Below are 25,616 nucleotides of genomic sequence, written 5' to 3'. Positions count from 1 at the left end.
ATCCAAACACTAAAGAGATACAACCAAATACAATGTGTGAATCTTGACTGGATCCTGGATTGTACAAAACTAACAGAAAACAGCTAGAAAGACATTTTAGGGATAATTGAAGAAATTTTAACATGTGATAGACATTAAACTATATTATACAATCATAATTAATTATTATTACATAACTAAGTATAATAATGGAGTTATGATTTTGTAGGAGAATGTCCTTATTCTCAGGACAAGCTGAGATAGTTTGGCGTGGTATTACAGAGTCTGCAACTAACTTTTAAATGGTCCAATAACCACCACAGGTATGTATATGTGTATATAGAGAGAAAAAAACAACCATGGCAAAAGGGTAACAGTAGGACACTAGAGTATACACTGTTCGTTGCACTATTTTTTAAAAAGTATTTTAAAAACTTTTCCATGTGCTTGAAAAGTTTCAAAATAAAAAACTGAGAAAAAAATTTCACTGAAAAAAAGTTCACCTCCTAATTCCATTGGTCTTAAAACTCTATTTTAGCTAGTCTTTCCCTCTGAGGAATGTCTAAAATAATAACCCTTCTCTTTTGAACTCAAGAAACTTCCTAGCACAACTACTAAATATATCATGCCACTTTGTATTAGAGTCAACGGTTTATATTTTGGCTTTGTCACTCAACTGGAAGCTCTGTAAGGTAAGGATGGGGTTTTGTATGTATCACTGCACAAAACCAGGCATAGAGAATTACACACATTACACCACATCTGTTGATGCTTATAAATTAAGCCAAAGTGAAATAAGAAATAAAAGCCAAGCAGAGAGTTCACTTTAAATATTGGCGGGTAGTTTATACAGTAGAGAATTTGTTCTGTTCTCAAAGAGCTCTAAAATCATTATTTTTGACTCATATTCTTCACAATATTTATTTTTTATTTAAAAGTAGCAGGTTGGGGCGCCTGGGTGGCTCAGTCAGTTAAGTGTCCAACTTTGGCTCAGGTCATGATCTCGTGGTTTGTGGGTTCGAGCCCCGCGTTGGGCTTTGTGCTGACAGCTCGGAGCCTGGAGCCTGCTCCGGATTCTGTGTCTTCCTCTCTCTCTCTGCCCCTCCCCTGCTCACACTTTGTCTCTCTGTCTCTTTCTCTCTCTCTCTCTCTCTCTCAAAAATAAACCAATATTAAAAAAAAACTAAGAAAAATTAGTTTAAAGAGAGAAAATAAAAAAATAAAAGTAGCAGTTTAAAGCCTAATTTTAACATGGTTAATAATACTTTTTCTTTAAATAGGGGTTTACAAAGAAGTTTATAAATCTTGTATCACTAAATTTTACCATGCGGTAAAATCCTGAAGTAATAAATGGAAAATGTGTTTAATTTATAGATGGTTAAAAAAAAGGCATGTTTGGGGGTGCCTGGGTGGCACAGCTGGTTGAGCGTCCAAGTCTTAGTTTTGGCTCAGGTTATGATCCCGGGGTCATGAGATCGAGCCCCAGTTCATGCATGGAGCCTGTTTGAGATTCTTTGTCCCTCTCTCTCTGCCCCTCTCCCCAACTTGCACGTCCTCTCTCTCTCTCTCTCTCAAAAAAAAAAAAAAAAAGACATATAAAAGGAAGAAGTGACCTATATTACATAATCAATTCCCAATACTTTATTTCTCTTTTCAAAAATACATGCTTATTTTTTTGTTTTTTGCAATGTTCATTGCATGCTTGTTTTCTGCTTGAAGAGTTGGGACTGTATTTTATAAATTCTTAGGTCAAGAAATGTGACTTAATTCATTAAAAAATATATTTGTACATACTGTGTAATTTTAGCTGCACTTTATGAACAGCTGCTTCTTGAGATAGGTCTGTTTCACTTATAGAAGAATCTATAATAAATCAGCATTTATTTTGCTGATTTAAGGTTTTCATCCAAAAATTCAGTAATGGCTTCTTCGTCTGCTGAATGAAGTAGTCTTTGAATTAGCTGATCCAGATGCTTCTCTCCACATAAAAATTCCTGGTAAAAGAGACAGTTATTATAAAAACCTGATTAGTAGAAATAAGAGAAACAAAGCAAAGAATTAGATGTATATTTACTTTGTTTCTTTACAGTCCATATTTAATAGCAACAATGGATTACTGAAGTGGTTCTACAACATAATGAACACAATTGCTAACTTGGGAGGATCCTGTTATATTGGCTTTTTATGTTAAAAGTGAATCCAAAAGAGTAAATGGAATTCTACTCTTTCTTTGTTTCCATTAGCATTTTATTTAAAAATCAATCTTCTAGAAGTTGTATCTTTCCAACTCTGGAAACACCAAAACAAAGGAGATCTGAATAGACTTGAAATTTACCACCTCTCTCTTTAAAATTCCTTTGCTTGACTTTCCTAGACAGGGTTCTAGGTCTCAAACCATCTTTGGGAGGATGTTTGCCTTCTTTTGTTCCCCAGAAAAGATAAGGCTTTTTACTCTTGCCCTGAAAATCCCACCCTTTTCATTCATAACACATTATTTCCCAAGGGCAAGAAAGACTGAAATGCCTCCATCAATGCCCCAGGCACCTTGCTGCCACATTAACATGCACAGCCCCTCCTTGCCCTTCTCAGCCTTGCCAAGTCCTCTGGACCTCCCAGGACCATTTCAAGCTCAAACTTCTCATACCAACCCTCAAATTTAGATTGTATTTAATCCATAAGTGGCTTATACTAGTTCTGTTTTTTCTTAAATTGGAAATGTGGTTTTAAAATGTAGAAGTCCTGTGCAACCAAAAAAATATTTATGCCAAAATATTTAGGGGACAAACGTCTTGAGGTCTGCAACTTGCTTTCAAATGGTTCACCAGCAACACAGGAGGTGGAGGAGGAAGAGAAGGCAAAGGCAGCAAATGTTAACTGTTGCATCTAGGTACAGCATGTGTACTGATTCTTTTTTTAATGTTTATTTTTGAGAGGAGGGGGAAGAGAGAGAGAGAGAGAGAGAGAGAGAGAGAGAGAGAGAGAGAGAGAGAGAGCGCATGCATGCGGGAGGGGCAGAGAGAGACAGAAGCAGGCTTCAGGCTCTGAGCTGTGACACTGGGCTCAAACCCATAGCTATGACCAGAGCCAGGGCTGGACGCCTAACCAAATGAGCCACCCATGCACCCCTTGAACCAGCCTTCAAAGTATACTTGAAGTTTCTAAATAAAAAGTAAAGCAAAAGCACTATGATAAGCTTTTAAATTAAGATTTAAACCATTTTGAGCATAATATGGAAACTGCTTATAAAATTAGCAGGCCCAGAACTCAAATGATCATGGTATTGCCAAGGTGATTTCATCATTTGGAAATTGTATCAAAAGGATCATCCCTCTTAAATGATAATCACATCACTCGTAGAGTTCAACTGGATTAACCAGAGTGCTAGAGATAGAACAAGGATGAATGACTTGTGGTTCCTAACCTCCAGAAGCTCATAATCTAGTGACAGAGTGAGGCACCACAATCAGAGCAAGAAATCAAGGAAGCAACTGAGGGTTGTAAGGTTAATTTTAAAAGAAGGTGGCAGGGCACCTGGGTGGCTCAGTCAGTTAAGCGTCTGACTTCAGCTCAGGTCATGATCTCACAGCTTGTGAGTTCGAGCCCCATGTCGGGCTCTGCGCTGACAGCTCAGGGCCTGGAGCCTGCTTCACATTCTGTGTCTCCCTATCTCTCTGCTCCTCCCCTGTTCACTTTGTGTCTCTCTCTCAAAAATTAATAAGCATTAAAAAAGAAGGTGGCATCAGGGAAGAGTTTAGGCAGGAAGAAAAAATTTGCATTAGATCTTAAAAAGATAATAGTATTTCTCTAAATAGAGAGCGGAGCATTTCAGTCAAAAGGAGGATGAAGAAAGGCATGAAAACAAAGTATTCAGAGCAAGGGAAAATCTTCAGTTTAAGGGAAATACAGGGCAGGAGATAGGTTGATGTTCAGGAATTTGCACAAGGACTTTGAGAAACAATAGAAACATAAAACAATATATTATAGGGTAGTCTGTGCTTCTTATCTAGATGAATGAAAATAAAAACAAAATCACCTACACGAGAACTCACACTAAGAATATGAGGTGATCTCACAGAACCCAAGGATAGGAATGTAAAGGCTGGTGCCACTGCCCTGGGAATGCAGCCTACGAATAAATGAATGCGGGGATTAATATCATCAAGATTCTTTCCATCCAGTTCTATTTTTGCTCCTTTCAATACATCAGCTTCATCTCTTACTGAACACTGCCTTCTCCTCATGGTTTGGAAATGTGGCTTCTAGCCTCTTGTAAATCTTACATATTTCAGCTTTAGCCAAGAGAGAGACTAACCCTCTTTGTCTCCGGTTTAAAAATGCTAGGAAGGAACTCATTGGTGGGGGCTTGTTCGGATTTCCTCCCCAAACAAACCAATTATTGTCTTCAATCGTGTAAGAGCAGAGCAGTTTCATCAAGAACTATGTAAATGGAAGGAGGTCAGGCTCTAAAATAAAGGAGCAGAGCTGAGCTTAGCTGAGCTAAGTCCCACAGACATCCACTTTCTTTCCCCTCCACGCCTTCTATTCTGTCCTGGGGCTACTGCCCTCAGATTAAGGCCCTCAATCACTTTTCCTGCCTCATCTACAACTCTTACAGTTCCTAAATTATTCACTCCTACTTGTCTCTTTACTGTCCTTCATATAGATTTCAATGTTTTACTACATTTTTTTTCGTGACATTTCCAAATTTCCTCCTTTCACCAATATGGGATGTTTTCTTTCTTTCCAATAGGTGGGTTAGTCATAATGAGAGCACGCAAATATAATTTCCCTTACATTGCGGAGTCTGGCATGCTAGTTTCGTCAGTAATAACATGTTAGTTATTATAACCAGGCCAAAGCCAGGTATTTTATAACTATAAAAGCTACTTAATTTGCCTGTTTCAATACTGAATACCAACTGAGGACCTAAGGGCTATTCTAAAAAATATTACTGGTCATAAGAATGCAGCTGTCTCAGGAAAAACCATCACCACTACCAGAAAACAAATGAAAGAGTATGGTGTAATTACAACAATATGGCCAAACATATTTGGTTATTGCTGTGTGTTTCCTGAGGAAAGGGAAGTGAGCAAATATCTTCTCCTTTTTGACAAGGCTATTATGTTCCTATTTAAGACAGTATTAAATTGCTGAGAAGACAGAGGAAGTGGCATAAGATACACAGAAATTTCTAAATATTTTGAAAACACAGACATTTCCCCTTGTAAAATGAGGACTTTAATTTTGAGTATAGAATGGGACAGAATCAAATGAAAGAAGCCTTATATATCACATGGCATCAAGGAAAAAGATCAGAACTTTCCATCTCTTGCCTTTTGTACACAGTCCTTTATGAGAACCACTTCGTTTTCTCCTTCAGTGGAAGCAAAAGGGGAATCTTCCTGTGCTTCATCATTAATGATTTATGTCAGTGATCCGGCCAAATGGGATTTAGTTAGGTTAATGTTCAAACCATGATGAGAGGGTCTTTCCCCAACAGCATAATTATAACTCCTGAATCTAATGAACAATAATACATCGTGGTAAGCAGAACTCTAAGATGCCCCCTGGTGGAGGGCTTGCAGAAGTCCCTCCCTTATGTCAAGGCAGAAGCTGTGAATATGACAGAATATCACTCCAGTGATTAGGTGACTAATCAGTTGACGTTGAGTCATTCAAAAGGAGTATCACTGGCATGGGCCTGACCTAAGCAGATGAGCCCTTAAAAAGGCCTGTGCCATTCCTGCAAAAGATTCAAAGTGGGATTGGGCATATGGAAGGGCCACCAAGCAAGCAACTGGACCTGAGAGCTCTGAACTCATCTCTGTTGTGTCCAGATTTTTAACCTATATAACCATTAAGATATAATATTTTAAACCACCAAATTTGTGGTAATTTGTTACACAGCAACAGGAAACTGATACAGTGTATACATGCATATTGAATATACCTTAGTACACTGTGATTGCATAGCAAAGAATCTGGAGTTCAAAGAGAATTGTTTGAAACTGGCATAAAGACCACATTTTTTACCATGAAACTAATCCAAGTATCTGCAAATTTTAGGGTACTATCTTAAACTGGCTTAATGATTTTAAATTACTTGGTAAGATTTTAGACATAACTCTCTAGAATTTGAGTATACTTTCTTTGAAAAGCAAAGTACATAAAGCATATTCAGTAATATTACCTTAATATCACGAACTTCATATGCTATCCTGTGGTCAGTGACTCTATCCTGGGTGAAATTATATGTCCGAATTCTCTCTGACTGGGCTCTTGTTCCCACCTGTGTCATAACAAAAAGGCAATTCATATTTTAACTTTATAATTACCTTTATTATAATGGAAACATACTTGTAAATGACTTTTCTATTATAACAGGTTCAATTTTTTCTAAAAGTCATATATACAAAGTGACAAGGAACAAGAATGGGCAAAACTTACTGTTTAAGACTACAGGTTTGTAAAGCTTAGTTATGGAATAAGAATGAATGTCTCTTTGGTACTTTAAACTTCAAATATTTAAAACCAAATTATCTTTGGGGCGCCTGGGTGGCTCAGTCGGTTAGGTGTCTGACTTCGGCTCAGGTCATGATCTCACAGCTTGTGAGTTCGAGCCCCGCATCGGGCTCTGTGCTGACAGCTCGGAGCCTGGAGCCTGCTTCAGATTCTGTGTCTCCCTCTCCCTTTGACCCTCCCCCGCTCACGCTCTTTCTCTCTCTCTCTCTCAAAAAATAAACATTAAAAAAACAAATAAAAAATAAAACCAAATTATCCTTGCATCCCAATCAGTTCTTCTTCCTGTTCTATAAATAACACCACCACATGCCCTTGGCTCCAAGTGGGAAACTCTGACATCCTGCAACTTAGCTCACATTTCATGGGAACTTGACACAGACACCAGGGGAGAATCCATCTTCAATTCATCGTATTCTCTACCTGCCCATTCCCAATGGTTTCAGGGGTCACCTGTTACATCCTGCCCTTTCCATTTCTATCATTCAAGGGCTTGTTATTTTCACCTTCATTCCTGTAAAAATCTCCTGATTCCTCTTCCATTTCGCTGCTTACATTGTGTTGCCCTGCTTAGCCTGCTTAAAACAGTTTTCTGATAAATTTACTTCTTCGGTTTCTTCTTGTCTACTAAGCAGACACAACTCAATTCATCATTCAAGGTACCTCATAATGTGGCCAACCTTCCTGACATCATTTCTTAAAACTATGTGACCCACTATAATGCCACTTATTAAACCATATCAAAATTATGTGCATTTCTGTCAACTCAGCTAAAACATCATCTCAAGGGATGCCCTTCCCAAACACTCTATCATCCCCACCTTTCCAGCTAGCAACGACTGAAATAGGTTAACTTTCTCCTTTGAAACTCCTTACACTTGGAATCTTCTCTACAGCACACTACAGTTTGCCTTATGCTATGGTTATTTGTATTTTTGTTTAATGTTTGTCTATTTTTGAGAGAGAGTGCAAATGGGGAGGGGCAGAGAGAGGGAGATACAGAATCTGAAGCAGGCTCCAAGCTCTGAACTGTCAGCACAGAGCCTGCCAGACTCGAACCCACGAACCGTGAGATCATGACCTGAGCCAAAGTCGGACGCTTAACAGACTGGGCCACCGCAGGTCAGGTACCCCATGGTTATTTGCATTCTTCTTAATCTCACCTACACTACCTCACCAACACAATACCCCCTCTCACACACTTCCACTTTTTAAGACTAAAAAAAGATATTTCTATAACTTTTTTTTCAAAAAATGTTTTTTAATGTTTATTTATTTTTGAGAGAGAGACAGAGGGTGAGCAGGGAAGGGACAGAGAGAGAGGGAGGCACAGAATCTCAAGCAGGCTCCAGGCTGAGGTGTCAGCACAGAGCCTGATGTGGGGCTCTAACCTACAAACCGTGAGATCATGACCTGAGCCAAAGTTGGACCAAATGAACCACCCAGGTGCCCCTATAACTTATTTTCTTAACCCCTTAGGCAAATGATATGGAACTAAATTAAATATGGCTGACCATCATGAGCATTTTTAAAAATTAAAGATGCTAAAGCCCAACCTCAGATATACTGAATCATGGATTATGTAGATTTAGAATATTCCCTAGGCCATCCATTCTGCAACCAGCCAGGTATGGAAACTACTATCACCATATTAATGCCCAGGATCCCACCCAAATCAATTATGTTAGACTCTGGGTGGGGGGCGGGGGGCTGAGGGATCTACAAAGCTCTTTAGGTGATAAATGGAGCCAGAGTTGAGAACCTGATATAATGCCTTCCATATAAAAGCTACTGTATATATAAGCTGAACCAAAACTTCTCTAAGCATTAGAAATACCTACTAAAAAATTCACACAGATGGACAAGTTAATTGGGAGGCCTTTTCTGCTGCCTGAAGCCAGAAATTTCTGAAGACACACACACACACACACACACACACACACACACACACACACACACACACTATTTGTATCAGACCAATATTAAATACTCATTTTAAAAATTACTGTGTGAACATTTGGTACTGAAATGCCAAGTAGCAAGTAAATCCCAATGTCTTTTATTAATCCAAATGTCACAAAATTCATCGTGTTTACATTATCACTTACTTGCCAAGAAGCAATGGTTTGTTAATGAGCATTCCTATCTGCAAATGTATATACTGATCCTGAACCACAGTCTAGGATTACCACAAAGAGAGGATTATTCTCTCATTTATCCCATCACTTTTACTAGTTGGAAGTTACAATGTGCATAAGGAAAGCTAGAAGGACAAAAGTGTGAAGAGACCAGGTAAAAAAAATAATTAATGTTTAAAGTTTATATAATTCATTATCCTTCCCAATTTAGGGTAGCATACCTATCCACAAACAATACAAAGCACACTTTCTCTTCCAACCTCTCTCAAAGACAAACTTAACCTTTTTTAGGATTTAAAATCCCACAATAATTTGTTTACTTATATCAATGGCACTTATTCATTTTGTTTAACCTTTATCTACATATTTGAATAAATATCATACATTTATATGGTACAAAATTCAGAAAGTACAAAAGGTATATATAGTGGCCAATAAATCTCTCTTCTACCCCCACCCCACATCCCATCAGTAGCAATCACCATTATAGGTTTTTTGCAGTGACATTTACTTTTGATCCCACAGAGTTTTTAAAAAAGCATAGGTTTTTAAATTAAAAAATCTGCAACTATCCTAATTTCCAGAGAACTTTTTTATCTTTTAACCTAATCTCCTCTCAAGATAGTCACGATACAAACACTGGAGGGAAACAACTGGGAAATAATTTGGAGTTTACGCATATCTCATCTATTCATTTTTTAAAAAAATGTTTTATTTATTTTTCAGAGAGAGAGAGAGAAAGCTAGGGAGGGACACAGAGAGAGGGAGACACAGAATCTGAAGCAGGTTCCAGGCTCTGAGCTGTCAGCACAGAGCCCGACGTGGGACTTGAACCCACGAACTGTGAGATCATGACCTGGGCCGAAGTCAGACGCTTAACTGACTGAGCCACCTAGGTGCCCCTCTCATCTATTCATTTGTAAACTGACACATCCAAATTTAGCCCTAACCTGCTAGTCCATATGCAATAAAATTATTGTTTATTTACAAATAAGCAAGTTTCTCTATGCTATCAGATATTCCCATTTGATCAAGAACAAACGCTGTATTTTCTACATAAAATTATGACTTTTTGTGCAGAGGTATCATTATACCAAATAAATCTTACCTGCAGTTTTCTAGTACTTTGTTGCTGACATTTGTCTTTCTCAATAATCTGCTGGTAGAGTCTAGCTCTCAACACACGCAAAGCTATCTCTTTATTTTTTATCTGTGATCGTTCTTGTTGGCATTCTACTACAAGCCCTGAAAAACGAGAATCAGAGGTAAACTGTAGCATCCAGAAGCCAAATTAAGATAGACCTGAGATGTCAATTATATCTTAATAAAACTGGAAAAAAAATATTTTTATTTTAGACAGAGAGAGAGAGAAAGAGAGGGAGGGAGGGAGACCATAAACAGGGGAGTGGAGGTGGAGGGGAGAGAATCTTAAGCAGGCTCCACGCTCAGCATGGAGCCTGATGTGGGACTTGATCCCATGACCCTGGGATCATGACCTGAGCCGAAATCGAGTTGGATGCTCAACTGACTGAGCCACCCAGGTGCCCTGAGCTCAGGAATATTTCAGACTTAGCATACTTTAGAAACCAGCAGTAGATGGCCATTTAGATTCAGATATCTGAATGAGATACTTCAGATGAGAAGAGTGGAAGCAGTAGCATCTGCATCCCACAGCTCTGCCTCTCCCTCCCAGCTGATTCACACAACAGCCCGACAGAGTGAACTGCTGCTACCCCCATGCAGTGCTGCTCCATTCTGTTTTAGTCAAAGAGCACTCAGCTTTTCCCCTTTAAGCCACAAATACACACAGAGTTGATGTTTTAAAAATGACTTTATACAACCCAAATGTCTGTCAATAGATGAATGGATAAAGAAGATGTGGAGAGTGCTTGTGTATATTCATTTATAAGTGTGTGTGTGTGTGTGTGTGTGTGTGTGTGTGTGTGTGTGTGTGATGGACTATTACTCAGCCATAAAAAAGAATTAAGAAAGAGAACGAAATCTTGCCATTTGCAACAACATGGATCTAGAGGGTACAAATGGTAAGTGAACTGTCAGTCAGAGAAAGACAAATACCATATGATATTGTTCATATGTGGAATTTAACAAACCAAACAAAGGAAAAAAGAGACACACAAAAAAATAGACTCTTAAATATATAGAACAAAATGGTGGTTAGCAGGGGGAAGTAGGTGAGGGGATGAGTGAAAGAGGTGAAGGGAATTAAGAATACACATATTGTGATGAGCGTTGAGTAATGTATAAAATTGTTAAACTACTACATTATATACTTCAAACGAATATAACACTGTAATTATACTGGAATTAAAAACATAAGTTGAAAAGAAAAAAAATGACTTGATACAGTTGCCTCTTGAACAAGGTTTGAACCTGCACAAGTCCACGTATATACATAGATTTATTTTTTTACAGTATGGTACTGTAAACATATTTTCTCTTCTTTATGATTTTCTTAGTAACATTTTCTTTTCGCTAGCTTACTTTAGTGTAAGGATGCAGCATTTAATACATACAACACAGAGTATGTGGTTATGTTTTTGGTAAGGTTTCTGGTCAACAATAGGCTATTAAGTTTTGGGGGAGTCAAACTTATAGGTGTATTTTGGCAACAAGGGGTTGAATTCCTAATTTCCATGTTGTTCTATGTTGTTCAAGGGTCAATTGTTTATAGAAACTAATGAAAAGAAACTATAAAACTTTAAAAAAAAATTTTTTTTTTAACGTTTATTTAATTTTGAGACAGAGAGAGAGACAGAGCATGAACAGGGGAGGGGCAGAGAGAGAGGGAGACACAGAATCTGAAACAGGCTCCAGGCTCTGAGCGGTCAGCACAGAGCCCGATGTGGGGCTCGAACTCACGGACCATGAGATCATGACCTGAGCCGAAGTCGGACGCTTAACCGACCGAGCCACCCAGGCGCCCCTATAAAACTCTTTATAAGGAAGAGTTCATAGTGAATGTTTCTCAGTTGTCCTGGTTCTAAAATCAGCTAATCCCACATCTGATCATACATGTTTTGGTTAGCCACCTTCTGGATTTGGGTGGGTTTTGCCTGTTGTGTAGCCCAGTTACTAGCCTGAATCTCGACCTGAAATAATGACCCTTGATACTTCAGGCTGTTCTGTTCTTAACTTTGCAGCTACCATTCTGAAGGTCTATGTCTGATCCTGCTCTCAAGTACATTAGAGGTGAGCCACAAAACCCAAAATCCATATTAGCTTAGGCCATCTAAACTGATACAGTCGTAACTATTTTTCTGGAGACTTAAAAATTTTCTGTAAAATTCTACCCTCCTAAAAACCCCCAAATTTAACTCTCTAAATTGTGTTTTTGCCCTGTCTAAATAAGCCACAATCTACAGCTGCTAAATACTTTTACTAGGATACCTAGGTTTCACCTCTATTAGTTTATTCTTGACTGCTGTATAGTCACATGCAGCCCTGTGTTTGGGCTGGGACACTTTCCTGCAGCTGTCCTGAATCTGGTATCCTTTTTCACCATCTAAAAGGATATGAAAATATTTATTTCAAGATGGCTAAATGCTCATAAGCTTTCCTTCAAATTCTTCTTCTTCTCAGCTGACCGGCAGTAAGTTCTACCTAAACATCGATACTATTCCCATCCAGTGGCTCAGGTCAGAACTTTGAGCTTAAAACTCTTACTTACCAGCTCAGTGATTCCCAAGGAAATCACTTGATCTTATATTTTAATACACTTTCTAAAGACCAGTATTTAATCACAAGTACTCCCCTAAGAAGAGAGGACCTGGGTCCAGGGGAAGTATGCTGAATAATAGAAGAGTTGTTGAATAAGGTACTAGGATGATTAAAAAACTGTAAAAGTGCTTTGGAAAAAAATAACTTTTAGGGGCACCTGGGTGGCTCAGTTGGTTGAGTGCCTGACTCTTGATTTCTGCTCAGGTCATGATCCCAGGGTTGAGGGATCAAGCCCCATGTCAGGCTCCATGCCCAGCATGGAGTCTGCTTAAGATTCTCTCTCTTTCTCTCTCTCTGCCCCCTCACCCACTTGTGCTGTCTCTTTCTCTCTTTCTAAAATAAAAATAAATAAATAAGTAAAAAACTTTTGTCAGTATTAATACTCTAAAAAAGGTTCCAAAATTCCAAGTAGTAATGGTACCAAGTAGGTATTAAATGTGTGTTTGCTAAATAACTACATTTGTTATTTAAGATTTTCAATTATAAATGAGAACAAATATACCATATTCATTCTAAAACAGTCCATTAAAAAATTAACATCTCTGAAATTAAAGTGCATCTTATATTCATTGACATATCATTGCTTAATTGGTAGTGTTTTCTATGTTCATAGTAACAAAATCATGATTTATTAATCAATGGGTTCTTAGATTAGATGAAATTATATGTAATCAAAGGTTAAATAAAAACCCTGTAATCCTAAAAATGCAAAATGATGAAGGGGCGCCTGGGTGGCTCAGTTGGATAAGCATCCGACTTCGGCTCAGGTCACGATCTTGCAGTTTGTGGGTTCAGGCCCGCGTTGGGCTCTGTGCTGACAGCTCGGAGCCTGGAGCCTGCTTTGGATTCTGTGTCTCCCTCTCTCTCAGCCCCTCCCCCACTTGTGTTCTTTCTCTCTCTCTCTCTCTCTCTCTCTCTCTCTGCCTCAAGAATGAATATACATAAAAAAAAATTTTAAATGCAAATTGATGTAAAAACTTAAATCTGATTAGGAAGAATTAGGTATTATCCATAATCTACAATGATGAAGGAATATAGTGTAAGAATTACTGAGGCCCACTTTCACTCACTAACTGATAAAAAACCAAAAGGCTTGCTTTAAAACACAAAATATTAATTTGTCTTCATCTTGATTTGTTAAATTTTACACACACACACAAAAGTAACTTTTCCCTGAACAAACATTTTGTCATACCCCTACGGTACTACTCTCTAACAATGGTAAAAAAATGGAGTTATATAGAAGCAGTAGGTCAGAAAAAAATGTGATTCTTCAGAGTCCATGTGCAAGGAGAAAATGGAAGAATGACCTATAGCTCTCACTTTCAAGTCCAGCAGGGACACGGTTCCCATTCTAAGGGTCATGGAGTAGAAAAGATAGAAGAAAGGCTGAGTTTTCTTTGCAGTAGATGCTGAAATGATGGTCGACCTCAAAGTACAGTAGATTCAAGAAATCACCTGCTCCTAACAACATGGACTCATAAAAGTTAGGAGGCTTTGTAATGCATTGCTTAAAGGGAAGTTTGAGGGTAAGCCTTGAGGTCTCTTTTCAATTTAAAAAAAAAAAAATTATTTTGAGAGAGAGAGAGAGAGAGAGAGAGAGAGGAAATGAGGGAGGGCCAGAGAGAGAGGAAGACAGAATCTTAAGCAGGCTCCACACTGTCAGTGTAGAGCCCATCGTGGGCTTTAACTCACGAACCATAAGATCATGGTCTGAGCTGAAGTCAAGAGTAGGACGCTTAACTGACCAAGCCACTCAGGAACCCCACGCCTCTCTAAAATCAAGGAACCAGATCTAAGTAGCTAAAAAATAATTTGGCTCAAGGTAAGTTTGGCAACAAACCATTGGTCACTTTTTGTAAATTGAGTAATTTATAGCTGTACAAGGTGTATGTTTTAAAAATATTTTGATTCATTTTTGTCAGAATTTTTATCACTTCTACCTGACTTTCTCTCATTTAAAATTTTAATTCATGGCACAAAAACAGACACATAGACCAATGGAATAGAATAGAAACTCCAGAACTAGACCCACAAAAGTATGGCCAACTCATCTTTGACAAAGCAGGAAAGAACATCCAATGGAAAAAAGACAGCCTCTTTAACAAATGGTGCTGGGAGAACTAGACAGCAACATGCAGAAGGTTGAAACTAGACCACTTTCTCACACCATTCACAAAAATAAACTCAAAATGGATAAAGGACCTAAATGTGAGACAGGAAACCATCAAAACCTTAGAGGAGAAAGCAGGAAAAGACCTCTCTGACCTCAGCCGTAGCAATCTCTTACTCGACACATCCCCAAAGGCAAGGGAATTAAAAGCAAAAGTGAATTACTGGGACCTTATGAAGATAAAAAGCTTCTGCACAGCAAAGGAAACAACCCACAAAACTAAAAGGCAACCAACGGAATGGGAAAAGATATTCGCAACTGACATATCGGACAAAGGGCTAGTATCTAAAATCTATAAAGAGCTCACCAAACTCCACACCCGAAAAACAAATAACCCAGTGAAGAAATGGGCAGAAAACATGAATAGACACTTCTCTAAAGAAGACATCCGGATGGCCAACAGGCACATGAAACGATGTTCAGCGTCGCTCCTTATCAGGGAAATACAAATCAAAACCACACTCAGGTATCACCTCACGCCAGTCAGAGTGGCCAAAATGAACAAATCAGGAGACTATAGATGCTGGAGAGGATGTGGAGAAACGGGAACCCTCTTGCACTGTTGGTGGGAATGCAAATTGGTGCAGCCGCTCTGGAAAGCAGTGTGGAGGTTCCTCAGAAAATTGAAAATAGATCTACCCTATGACCCAGCAATAGCACTGCTAGGAATTTATCCAAGGGATACAGGAGTACTGATGCATAGGGCCACTTGTACCCCAATGTTCATAGCAGCACTCTCAACAATAGCCAAATTATGGAAAGAGCCTAAATGTCCATCAACTGATGAATGGATAAAGAAATTGTGGTTTATATACACAATGGAATTCTACGTAGCAATGAGAAAAAATGAAATATGGCCTTTTGTAGCAACGTGGATGGAACTGGAGAGTGTGATGCTAAGTGAAATAAGCCATACAGAGAAAGACAGATACCATATGGTTTCACTCTTATGTGGATCCTGAGAAACTTAACAGGAATCCATGGGGGAGGGGAAGGAAAGAAAAAAAAAAAAAAAGAGGTTAGAGTGGGAGAGAGCCAAAGCATAAGAGACTGTTAAAAACTGAGAACAAACTGAGGGTTGATGGGGGGTGGGAGGGAGGAGAGGGTGGGTGATGGGTATTGAGGAGGGCACCTTTTGGGATGAGCACTGGGTGTTGTATGGAAACCAATTTGTCAATAAATTTCATATAAAAAAAAATTAAAAAAAAATTTTAATTCAGTGTACACTCATTATTACTATTCTGGATAGTATAATATAGAACAATATTCCACAATACAGGGTTGAGGTGAAACACACTAAGTATCCAACAGTTTGTGGATTTCATAGGTAAATTATGGTAGGCTACAAAATTTATCATCTCATTTTTGATGAAAGGGATTTATTTCTCTATGCATAGAAAAGAATTCAAAAGGATATACACTAAAGATATATACCAAAGTGGTTATTTGGAATGGTGACAGATGTTTTCTGTTCTTTTGCTCCTGTATATATTCTAGGTTTTTACAGTTTCTTATGGAATACAAATCAAAGAAAACTTGAGATTATAAAATTATCCTGTTGTTGGATATTTAGGCTATATTAACCTAAAAAATTTTTTTTAACGTTTATTTATTTTTGAGAGAGAGAGAGACAGACAGACAGACTGCGAGTGGAGGAGGAACAGAGAGAGGGAGACACAGAATCTAAAGCAGGCTCCAGGCTCCGAGCTGTCAGCACAGAGCCTGACATGGGGCTTGAACCCATGAGCCGTGAGATCATGACCTAAGCCAAAGTCAGGATGCTTAACTGACTGAGCCACCCAGGTGCCCCTAGGCTATATTAACTTTTGCTATTACGAGCAGTGCAAGCAATAATAATTGACTGAAAATTTAAAGGTGACATCTGATCTCAAGATGGCCTCCTCTTTCTTTTAAAAATCATACTAAAACAACAAGAAACAGAAACGCAAAATAAAAACATATGATGCATGTAGCCCCAAACACGATATATACAGACAGAAAGCACATGAAGAATGTTAAATGACTTAGCTATGGCGGGGGAAGTGAAACATAACTCCATGTAGAGGGAGAGCTGACCAGTAACAAGCCTATTTGCCCTGCTGAGTGCCAGAAAGCCTCAGGAATTGAGGAACCAGGTACTTCGGAAGTTGGTCACTAAAAACAAAAAGTCTTGAAGCGTATCTTTAAGTCCCCTCCCTCAATCTGTAGGAGGCAGAAGAAGGTATAGTCTTTAGGGAATTAAGTAAGGGAAGTTTCAGACTTGAGACTTGGGACAAAGGAGAGTAAGTATGAGACATGGGACTGAAAATAAGAGGATTAAGTAAGGTTGCTTAGTGAATGGTGAGACCTTAACCTTACTTTTAAATACATCATGGACGATCCTATATGGGAGAAAACAAACTACTCAAGTAAAAAGATCTATAAACACTGACATCTGGCAGTCCCTAATAAAAAAGCTAATTAATCATCTAACTGCTCTTCAGTGAAACTTCCTAGTGGGTAAGTGGCATCCAAGCACCCCAGAGCTTTTAGAACCTCCCTCTAGTATGTATATATAGACAGCAAAGAATTCCTAGACATTTCCAACAAGAAAGTAAGAGTAAAACAAAAAATAAACAGAGGAAACACAGACATTGCAGGAAGCAAAAGAACTTCAGGGAAACTAAAATTAATATCTGAACAACAACAACAACAAAATTCCATCAATGACAACAACAGGATGTTATCAGAATGGGACAATTCTGAGAATAAAAAAACTTGTGAAAATTAAAAAAAAAAAACACATTTTTAAAACTCAGTAAAAGCGCTGGAGAAAAAAAACCTAAAACACAAAGTGATAGACAATGTGAGAGAAAAAAAGAAGACAAACAATAAATTCAAGAGATCTAACACTGGAGTAACAGAAATTCCAGGAAGAACAAAGAAAACAGTAAATAAATTATTGAGGAAGATATTTTGGAACTGAAGGGCATGAGTCTCCAAATTGAAAACAACAAATACAATGAATGACAAAAGCCTTAAATGTTCTAAGTGGAAATTACTTCTAATCAAGTATTCATGATCAATGAAGTGTGAGCTTGGAATAAAGCTATTTTCAGATGTACAAAGTCTCAAAATATGTCTCTCATGCATCTTTTCTTAGGAAACCACTTGGAGAAGGGCTTCACTAAAATGGGGGAGTAAACTAAGAGAGATGAGATGGGATCCAAGAAACAAGAGGCTCCAACACAGAACAGACATGAGGGGAATTCCCAGACCGTCAGTGTCCGGAACAGCCCCTGTGCCGTAGCCTTGGAGAGTAAATCATCCAGACTAGAGCAGGATAATCCAGGGCTCTATAAATGGTGTTGCCAAAACACATTAGCTTAAATAGAAAATCTGGTAAATTTCATTTTATAGAGCTTTTGGAAGATCAAGCAAGACTTAAGAGTCAAAGAAAACTAAGCAAATGTAAAACCAATGAGGTAATTATTAACTCTAGGAAATGACATCACAGTACAGGTCTTCCCTGCTATCAGAAAGTAGAACATTCTTATGAAACCTTTCAAAGGCTGAAATGGTGTAAAGTGAAGAACCATTACCATTAAGTTACATGGGAAATTTATTGAGCATTCCCACACCGAAAAAGTAACCTCTGTTAAGGCTGATTCCTTAAACACATCTTGCTAACAGATGGACAAAATAAACTGAGATAAAGCCCAGATGCTCAGAGACAGAGTTCAAAGCTGTGGTAACTTGATGCTGAGGTGCTGAGTGTAGTTCCTGGGGAAGGAGCTTGGTGGAGCTACTCTCACTGCTCAGCGTATGTGAAGCCTCAACAACAGCTGGCTGCAAAATAAATGCTGAACACTATTTTCTCTTTTCACCTTTTTTTTTGTAAAAGGGAAAATCCTCTTTGGACTTCTCCTGATTGGTGAAAACAGGCATAATGTAGGTCTTTCATAAAAGTGAAGCAGCTTAATGTGAATTTTTGAAAAGCTGGGGGGATACTTGTGTGCTATGTGGCTCAGCAGTGAACACGATTTACTCTGTGTATGAAAGCAGTGAAAGTTAATTTTGCCAAAATAGAAATATATTAGGTAGAAGAAAAGAGGATATAATAAAAGAGCCCCAATCTTTACCTACTACATTAAGAAGTCAATATGTAATATTGTAACTAATTGATCAGAAGAGGCACCATACATTAGGGTACCTGGGTGGCTCAGTCAGTTAAGCATCTTATTGGGCTCAGGTCATGATCTCACAATTTTCTGAGTTCCAGCCCTACATTGGGCTCTGCACTGACAGTGTGGAGGCTGCTTTGGATCCTCTCCCTCTCTGCCTCTCCCCTGTGCTCTCACTCTCTCTCAAAAACAAATAACTGTTAAAAAAAAAAAAAAAAGAGGGGGCGCCTGGGTGGCGCAGTCGTTTAAGCGTCTGACTTCAGCCAGGTCACGGTCTCGCGGCCCGTGAGTTCGAGCCCCGCGTCAGGCTCTGGGCTGATGGCTCAGAGCCTGGAGCCTGTTTCCGATTCTGTGTCTCCCTCTCTCTCTGCCCCTCCCCCGTTCATGCTCTGTCTCTCTCTGTCCCAAAAATAAATAAATGTTGAAAAAAAAATTAAAAAAAAAAAAAAGAGCACAATCTAATATTTAGAAACACTGAGGTAATTATCAGAAAAAATAGCTAAGAGTTTAAATTGGTTGCCTGTGGGTAATGGGACTTCAGGGTCAAGGAAGGAAGGAGGCACAGGAAAAAGAGGTCTAAGGAGCTGCTGTTTTTTGTTATAGGATTTTACCATTGACTTTTAAAACCTTATAATATATAATGTAAAAATTAATTTTAAAAAGGAAAATTTTAGGGGCTCCTGGGTGGCTCAGTTAGTTAAGCATCTGACTCTTGATTTCAACTCAGGTCATTATCTCATGACTGGTAAGACTGAGCCCCATGTCAGGCTCTGTGCTGATAGCAAAGTCTATTGGGGATTCTCTCTTTCCCTCTCTCTCCCCCTCCCTCTCCCTCTCCCTCTCTCTCTCTCTCTCTCTCTCTCTGCCCCTCCACTGTGCTCTGCCTCTCTCAAAATAAATAAACATTTTAAAAACTAAAAAATAAATAAAAACATAAAAAGGAAATTTTAAAAGCTTAAAGTAAGTTTAAAATTTGAAAAATGATAGAAATATCTGAAATCACGTCAAGGACTGCAAAACTACCTCATAGTATACCACAATTACCAACATTCAAAATAACAGCATTAATGCAACACAGCCCAATGGAGCTAGCATTCAGTCTCCAAGGCGACTTGTAGATCCATTACAGTAGCATGTCCAATACTGCTTTCATGTTTATTTTTAGGCTGGGACATCTCTGGTTGTTCACCGCTGTCCAGAATACCTGGTGGCTTCTCTCCATAGGTCCACTCACTATCTGCATCCTTTGAGAGAAGTACCTTTACCAAACAGATGTGGAATAGGGAGGGGAGAGTTAAAATGGCAGAGTAGTAGGGGACCCTAGGGTTGCCTCGTCTCTCAACACAGCCAGATAAATATCAAATCATTCTGAGAACAAACTGCACATCTAAAGGGAGAAAAATGGCCACCTTGTGGAAGGAAGAAGCTGCAGAGTTGATTTGAGGGAGAAAAGAACTGCAGGTGTTACGGAGGAGAGGGAGCCCTGATCATGGAGAGAGAAGCGAGGGAGAAAGAGAGAAAGAGAGAAAAAAAACCACATAGGAAATTGTACAAGAAAAAGTCTTCCCCAAAACCAATGACTGGGAAAAGGGAGAGGGGCTGACTCCTACCAGTGTTTATAAGCAGTGGAGCTCAAAGTCTGAAGTTTTAGAAGTTTGGGTCATTGCTGGGGTCATGCTTGGGGGACTTAGTGTTACTCCTGTGGGGAAAGAGGGAAAAAGCCTGGAAGTGGACAGCATGGTCTGAGGATCCTCTTGGTCTCATGGGGAGAAACAATTTCCCTTCTTGGAGTGCATTTTGGAGAGGTGGCATGGACTTTCCGGGGACAAAAAAACTGGAAAGTGCCAAGGTATTGCCCTGTTCATTAGCATAGGAACAGAGACACCTGCTGAGGGCAGCAAATCTTTGTGCTGGCTTTTTGATGTGCTTTACCATAAACTCCCAACCACTGTGTGGCTGAGTGACTGCTTTTCAGGGACAAACTAGCACCAGTCACGGTGCAGCAAGACCCTCCCCCAGAGGATCAGCGCGGGTCCATGCTGCACCAGGTCCCTAAAATTTGAAACTTTGACACCCAGCCACATTCTTGAGATAAAACACAGGAGTACTGTGCCTCCTGGCAGGCAGAAAGCTTGGACACAGACAGGGTGAAGGCAGGGCTGTGGTGGAAGCTGGGGACACAAGAAGGGAGGCTGTTCACTCTTCTGTGAGGGTTTCCTGAAGAGTGGCAGGCTTCAATTCCCTGCTCTGGGGACAAGAGAGTGGGGTGATGCCATTATCCCCTCCCCATCGGCACCGACTAACTTCAGTGAGCAACACAAGACCCCCAGTGAAGGCTGGAACCGCCTACACCAAGTTCTTGCCCCCCTGCGCCCTGCAGGTGCATCTTTCCTAGGCAAGTCCTCCTGAAAACCATTACAGCAGGATCCTCCCTCAGAAGACCACAAACCCCTCATGTGCACCAAGTATACTGATCACAGAGTGCTGCAAAGCTTCAGCTCTAGGGGAAATAGGATCTAGCCTCTTTTAACAAGCAGACTGAAACATACTTAGTTAAAACTTGCACACAGTGGACAGTGTCCAAGCACTCCCAATGCAGGCAAGGAGAAACTCTGCAAAGGATTGACCTGAGGGAAAGAGCAGCTAAAGCACAACAACAGAATGCATACTCTGAAATACTTCCTGAAGCACCAGTACCAAGACAGTATAGGACCTCTTCTCAATATAGCAATTACTCTCATGAGCAGGAATATAATAGGCTTTCCTGACATACACACACATAAACAGTGACCAAGACAAAATGACAAGACATAGGAATTCACCCCAACAGAAAGAACAGGAAGAAGTCTCAGCCAGGGATTTAATCAAAACAGATACAAGTAAGATGCCTGAACAAGAATTTAAAACAACAATAATAATGATACTAGCTGGGCTTAAGAAAAGCATAGAGGACTTTAGAGAATCCTTTACTGCAGAGATAAAAGAACTAAAAACTAGTCAGGCTGAAATAAAAAAATGCTATAATGGAGATGTAAAACTGAGTGGTCAATGACAATGAGGATGGATGAAGCAGAGGAATGAATCAATGATACAGAAGATAAAATAATGGAAAATAATGAAGCTGAAAAGAGGAGAGAAGAAAAAGTATTGGATCATGAATGAAGACTTAGGGAACTCAGCAACTCCTCAAAGTATAATAATATTAGTATCATAGAAGTCCCAGAAGAGAGGGAAAACGTGCAGAAGGTTTATTTCAACAAATTATAGCTGAAAACTTCCCTAATCTGAGGAAGGAAACAGACATCAGAATGCAAGAGGCACATAGAACTCCCATCAAAATCAACAAAAGCCAGTCAACATCAAGACATATCCTAGTGAAATTTGCAAAATAGAGAGATAGGGGAAAGATCCAAAAAGCAGCAAGGGGAAAAAAAGTCCTTAACCTACAAGTGAAGACAAATCAGGTTTGCAGCAGATCTGTCCACAGAAACTTGGCAGGCCATAAGGGAGTGGCATGATATATTCAATGGGCTGAATAGAAAAAATATGAAGCTAAGAATACTTTATCCAGCAAGTCTGTCATTCAGAATAGAAGGAGAGATAAGGAGTTTCCTAGACAAGCAAAAACTAAAGGAGTTTGTGATCACTAAACCAGCCCTACAAGAAATATTAAAGAGGACTCTGAGTGGGAAGGAAAGAACAACAGCTACAGAGACTAGAAAGGAATGGAGAAAATCTCCAGAAACAATGACTTTACAGGTAATACAATGGTACTAAATTCATATCTACCAATAATCACTCTGAATGTAAAAAGACTAAATGCTCCAATCAAAAGATATAGAGTATCAGAATGGATAAAAACAAAACGAAACAAAACAAAAAAACCAAGACTCATCTATAGGCTGCCTTTAAGAGACTCATTTTACACTTAAAGGCAACTGCAGATTGGAAGTGAGGGGATGGAGAACCATCTATCATACTAACGAACATCAAAAGAAAGCCAGAGTAGCCATACGTATATCAGACAAACTAAATTTTAAACCAAAGACCATGACAAGAGATGAAGAAGGATACTATATCATAATTAAGGGGTCTATCCATCAAGAAGATGTAACAATCATAAATATTTATGCCCCAACTTGGAAGCACCCAAATATATAAGTCAATTAATAAAAAAACATAAAGAAACTCATTGATAATAATACAATTAATAGTAGGGAACTTTAACACCCCACCTATAGCAATGAACAGATCATCTAAGCAGAAAATCAACAAGGAAACAATAGGTTTGAGTGACACACTGGAGCAGATGGACCTAACAGATATATTCAGAACATTTTATCCTAAGGCAGCAGAATACACATTCTTTTCGAGTGCACATGAAACATTCTCCAGAATAGATCACATACTGGGTCACAAATCAGCCCTCAGGTACAAAAAGACTGAGATCATTCCATGCATATTTTCCGATCACAACATTATGAAACTTGAAGTCAACCACAAGAAAAATTTGGAGAGATCATAAAAATATGGAGGTTAAAGAACATCCTACTAAAGCATAAATGGGTTAACCAGGAGATTAAAGAAGAAGTAAAAAAAAAATACATGGAAGCAAATGAAAATGAAAACACGACAGTCCGAAACCTTTGGGATGCAGCGAAGGCAGTCCTAAGCGGGAAGTATACTGCAATAAAGGCCTATGTCAAGAAGCAAGAAAAATCTCAAAGACCCAACCTAACCTCACACCTAAAGGAGCTAGAAAAGGAACAGCAAATGAAGCCTAAAGCCAGCAGAAGAAGGGAAATAATAAAGTGTAGAGGAGAAAAAAACAATATGGACACACACAAAAAAAGTAGAACAGATCAACAAAACTAAGAGCTGGTTCTTTGAAAGAATGAATAAAATTGATAAGCCCTAGCCAGACTTATCAAAAAAGAAAAGAGAAAGGACCAAAATAAATAAAATCATGAATGAAAGAGGAGTGATCACAACCAGCACCACAGAAATACAAACAATTGTAAAAGAATATTATGAAAAATTATATGCCAACAAATTGAACAATCTAGAAGAAATGGATAAATTCCTAGAAACATACAAACTATCAAAATTGAAACAGAAAGAAATAGAAAATTGAACAGACCCATAATCAGCAAAGAAATCAAATCAGCAATCAAAAATCTCTCAACAAACAGAAGTCCAGGGTTAGATGGCTTCCCATGGGAATTCTATCAGACATGTAAAAAAAGTTAATACCTATTCTTCTCGACTGTTCCAAAAAATAGAAATGTAAGGAAAACTTACAAACTCATTCTATGAGGCCAGCATAACCTTGATTCCAAAACCGGACAAAGACCCCACTAAAAAGGAGAATTATAGGCCGATATCTCTGATGAACATGGATGCAAAAATTCTCAAGAAACTAGCAAATTGAATCCAACAGTACATTAAAAGAATTATTAACCATGATCATATGGGATTTATTCCTGGGCTACAGGGGTGAGTCATAATTTGCAATTCAATCAACATGATACACCACATTAATAAAAGAAAGGATAAGAACCATATGATCTACTCAATAGATGCAGAAAAAGCATTTGACAAAGTACAGAAGCCATTCTTTTTTTTTTTTTTTTTTTGAGACAGCAAGCATGAAAGTGGGGAGGGGCAGAGGGAGAAGGAGAGGGAGAATCTCAAGCAGGCTCCATGCTCCAGAGTCTGACATGGGGCTTGATCCCATGACCATGAAATCACCACCTGAGCTGAAATCTAGAGCTGGATACTTAACTGACTGACACCCAGGCGCCCCATAAAGCATCCATTCTTGACAAAAACTCCTAACAAAGTAGGGATAGATAGAACATACCTCAACATCATAAGGGCCATATATGAAAGACCCACAGCTAATATCATCCTCAATGGGGAAAAACTGAAAGCTTTTCCTCTAAGATCAGGAACAAGACAGGAATGTCCATTCTCATCATGGTTGTTTAATAGTTTTGGAAGTTTTAGCCTCAGCAATCAGACAACAAAAAGAAATAAAAGGCATCCAAATCAGCAAGAAAGAAGTCACTCTTTCACTATTTGCAGATGACATGATGTCATTTATGTAGGAAACATGACAGACTCCACCACAAAATTGCCAGAACTAATACATGAATTCAGCAAAGTCACAGGATACAAAATCAATGTACAGAAATTTGTTGCATTTCTATACACCAATAGTGAAGCAGCAGAAAAAGAAATCAAGGAATTGATGCCATTTACAATTGCACCAAAAATAATAAGATAACTAGGAATAAACCTAACTAAGGAGATAAAAGATCTGTACTCTGAAAGATATAGAACACTTCTGAAAGAGGGGCGCCTGGGTGGCTCAGTCAGTTAAGCGGCCGACTTCGGCTCAGGTCATGATCTTGCGGTCCGTGAGTTCGAGCCCTGCGTCGGGCTCTGTGCTGACAGCTCGGAGCCTGGAGCCTGCTTCTGATTCTGTGTCTCCCTCTCTCTGACCCTCCCCCGTTCATGCTCTGTCTCTCTCTGTCTCAAAAATAAATAAACGTTAATAAAAAAAAAAATAAAAAAAAAAAGAACACTTCTGAAAGAAATTGAAGATGATACAAAGAAATGGAAAGACATTCCATGCTCATGGATTAGAAGAGCAAACATTGTTAAAATGTCTATACGACTCAAAGTAATCTACGTATTTAATGCAATCCCTATCAAAATTCCAGCAGCATTTTTCAGAGTTAGAACAAACAAGGTTGTATAGAACCACAAAAGACCCTGAATGGCCACAGCAATCCTGAAAAAGAAAACAAAGGTGAAGGCACCACAATTATGGACTTCAAGCTGTATTACAAAGCTGTGGTCATCAAGACAATATGGTACCGGCACAAAAACATACACTGG

General features: G+C 38.9%; 1 protein-coding gene across 8 annotated transcripts in view; it reads right to left on the bottom strand.

The window, feature by feature from the left end:
- Positions 1 to 1,530: 1,530 nt before the first annotated feature.
- The window catches only part of MTRF1 (mitochondrial translation release factor 1), a 71,703-nt gene continuing 47,617 nt past the window's right edge, over positions 1,531 to 25,616 (bottom strand). For 4 of the 8 annotated variants that reach the window (XM_047854219.1, XM_047854227.1, XM_047854235.1 and 1 more), the window contains 3 exons: positions 9,745 to 9,881; positions 6,170 to 6,268; positions 1,536 to 1,973 (listed from right to left, as the gene is read on the bottom strand). In XM_047854219.1, the coding sequence (XP_047710175.1) occupies positions 1,860 to 1,973; positions 6,170 to 6,268; positions 9,745 to 9,881 (350 nt within the window). In that variant the 3' untranslated portion in view covers positions 1,536 to 1,859. Of the gene's footprint in view, positions 1,974 to 6,169; positions 6,269 to 9,744; positions 9,882 to 25,616 lie in introns of all 8 variants that reach the window. The other 4 variants (XM_047854242.1, XM_047854251.1, XM_047854260.1 and 1 more) reach the window with 4 other exon arrangements.

The sequence above is a fragment of the Prionailurus viverrinus genome, chromosome A1 (genome assembly GCF_022837055.1).
Source record: "Prionailurus viverrinus isolate Anna chromosome A1, UM_Priviv_1.0, whole genome shotgun sequence".
Taxonomy (NCBI): domain Eukaryota; kingdom Metazoa; phylum Chordata; class Mammalia; order Carnivora; family Felidae; genus Prionailurus; species Prionailurus viverrinus.
The sequence above is the reverse complement of the archived record's forward strand: the minus strand, read 5'-3'. Positions and strand labels throughout refer to the sequence as shown.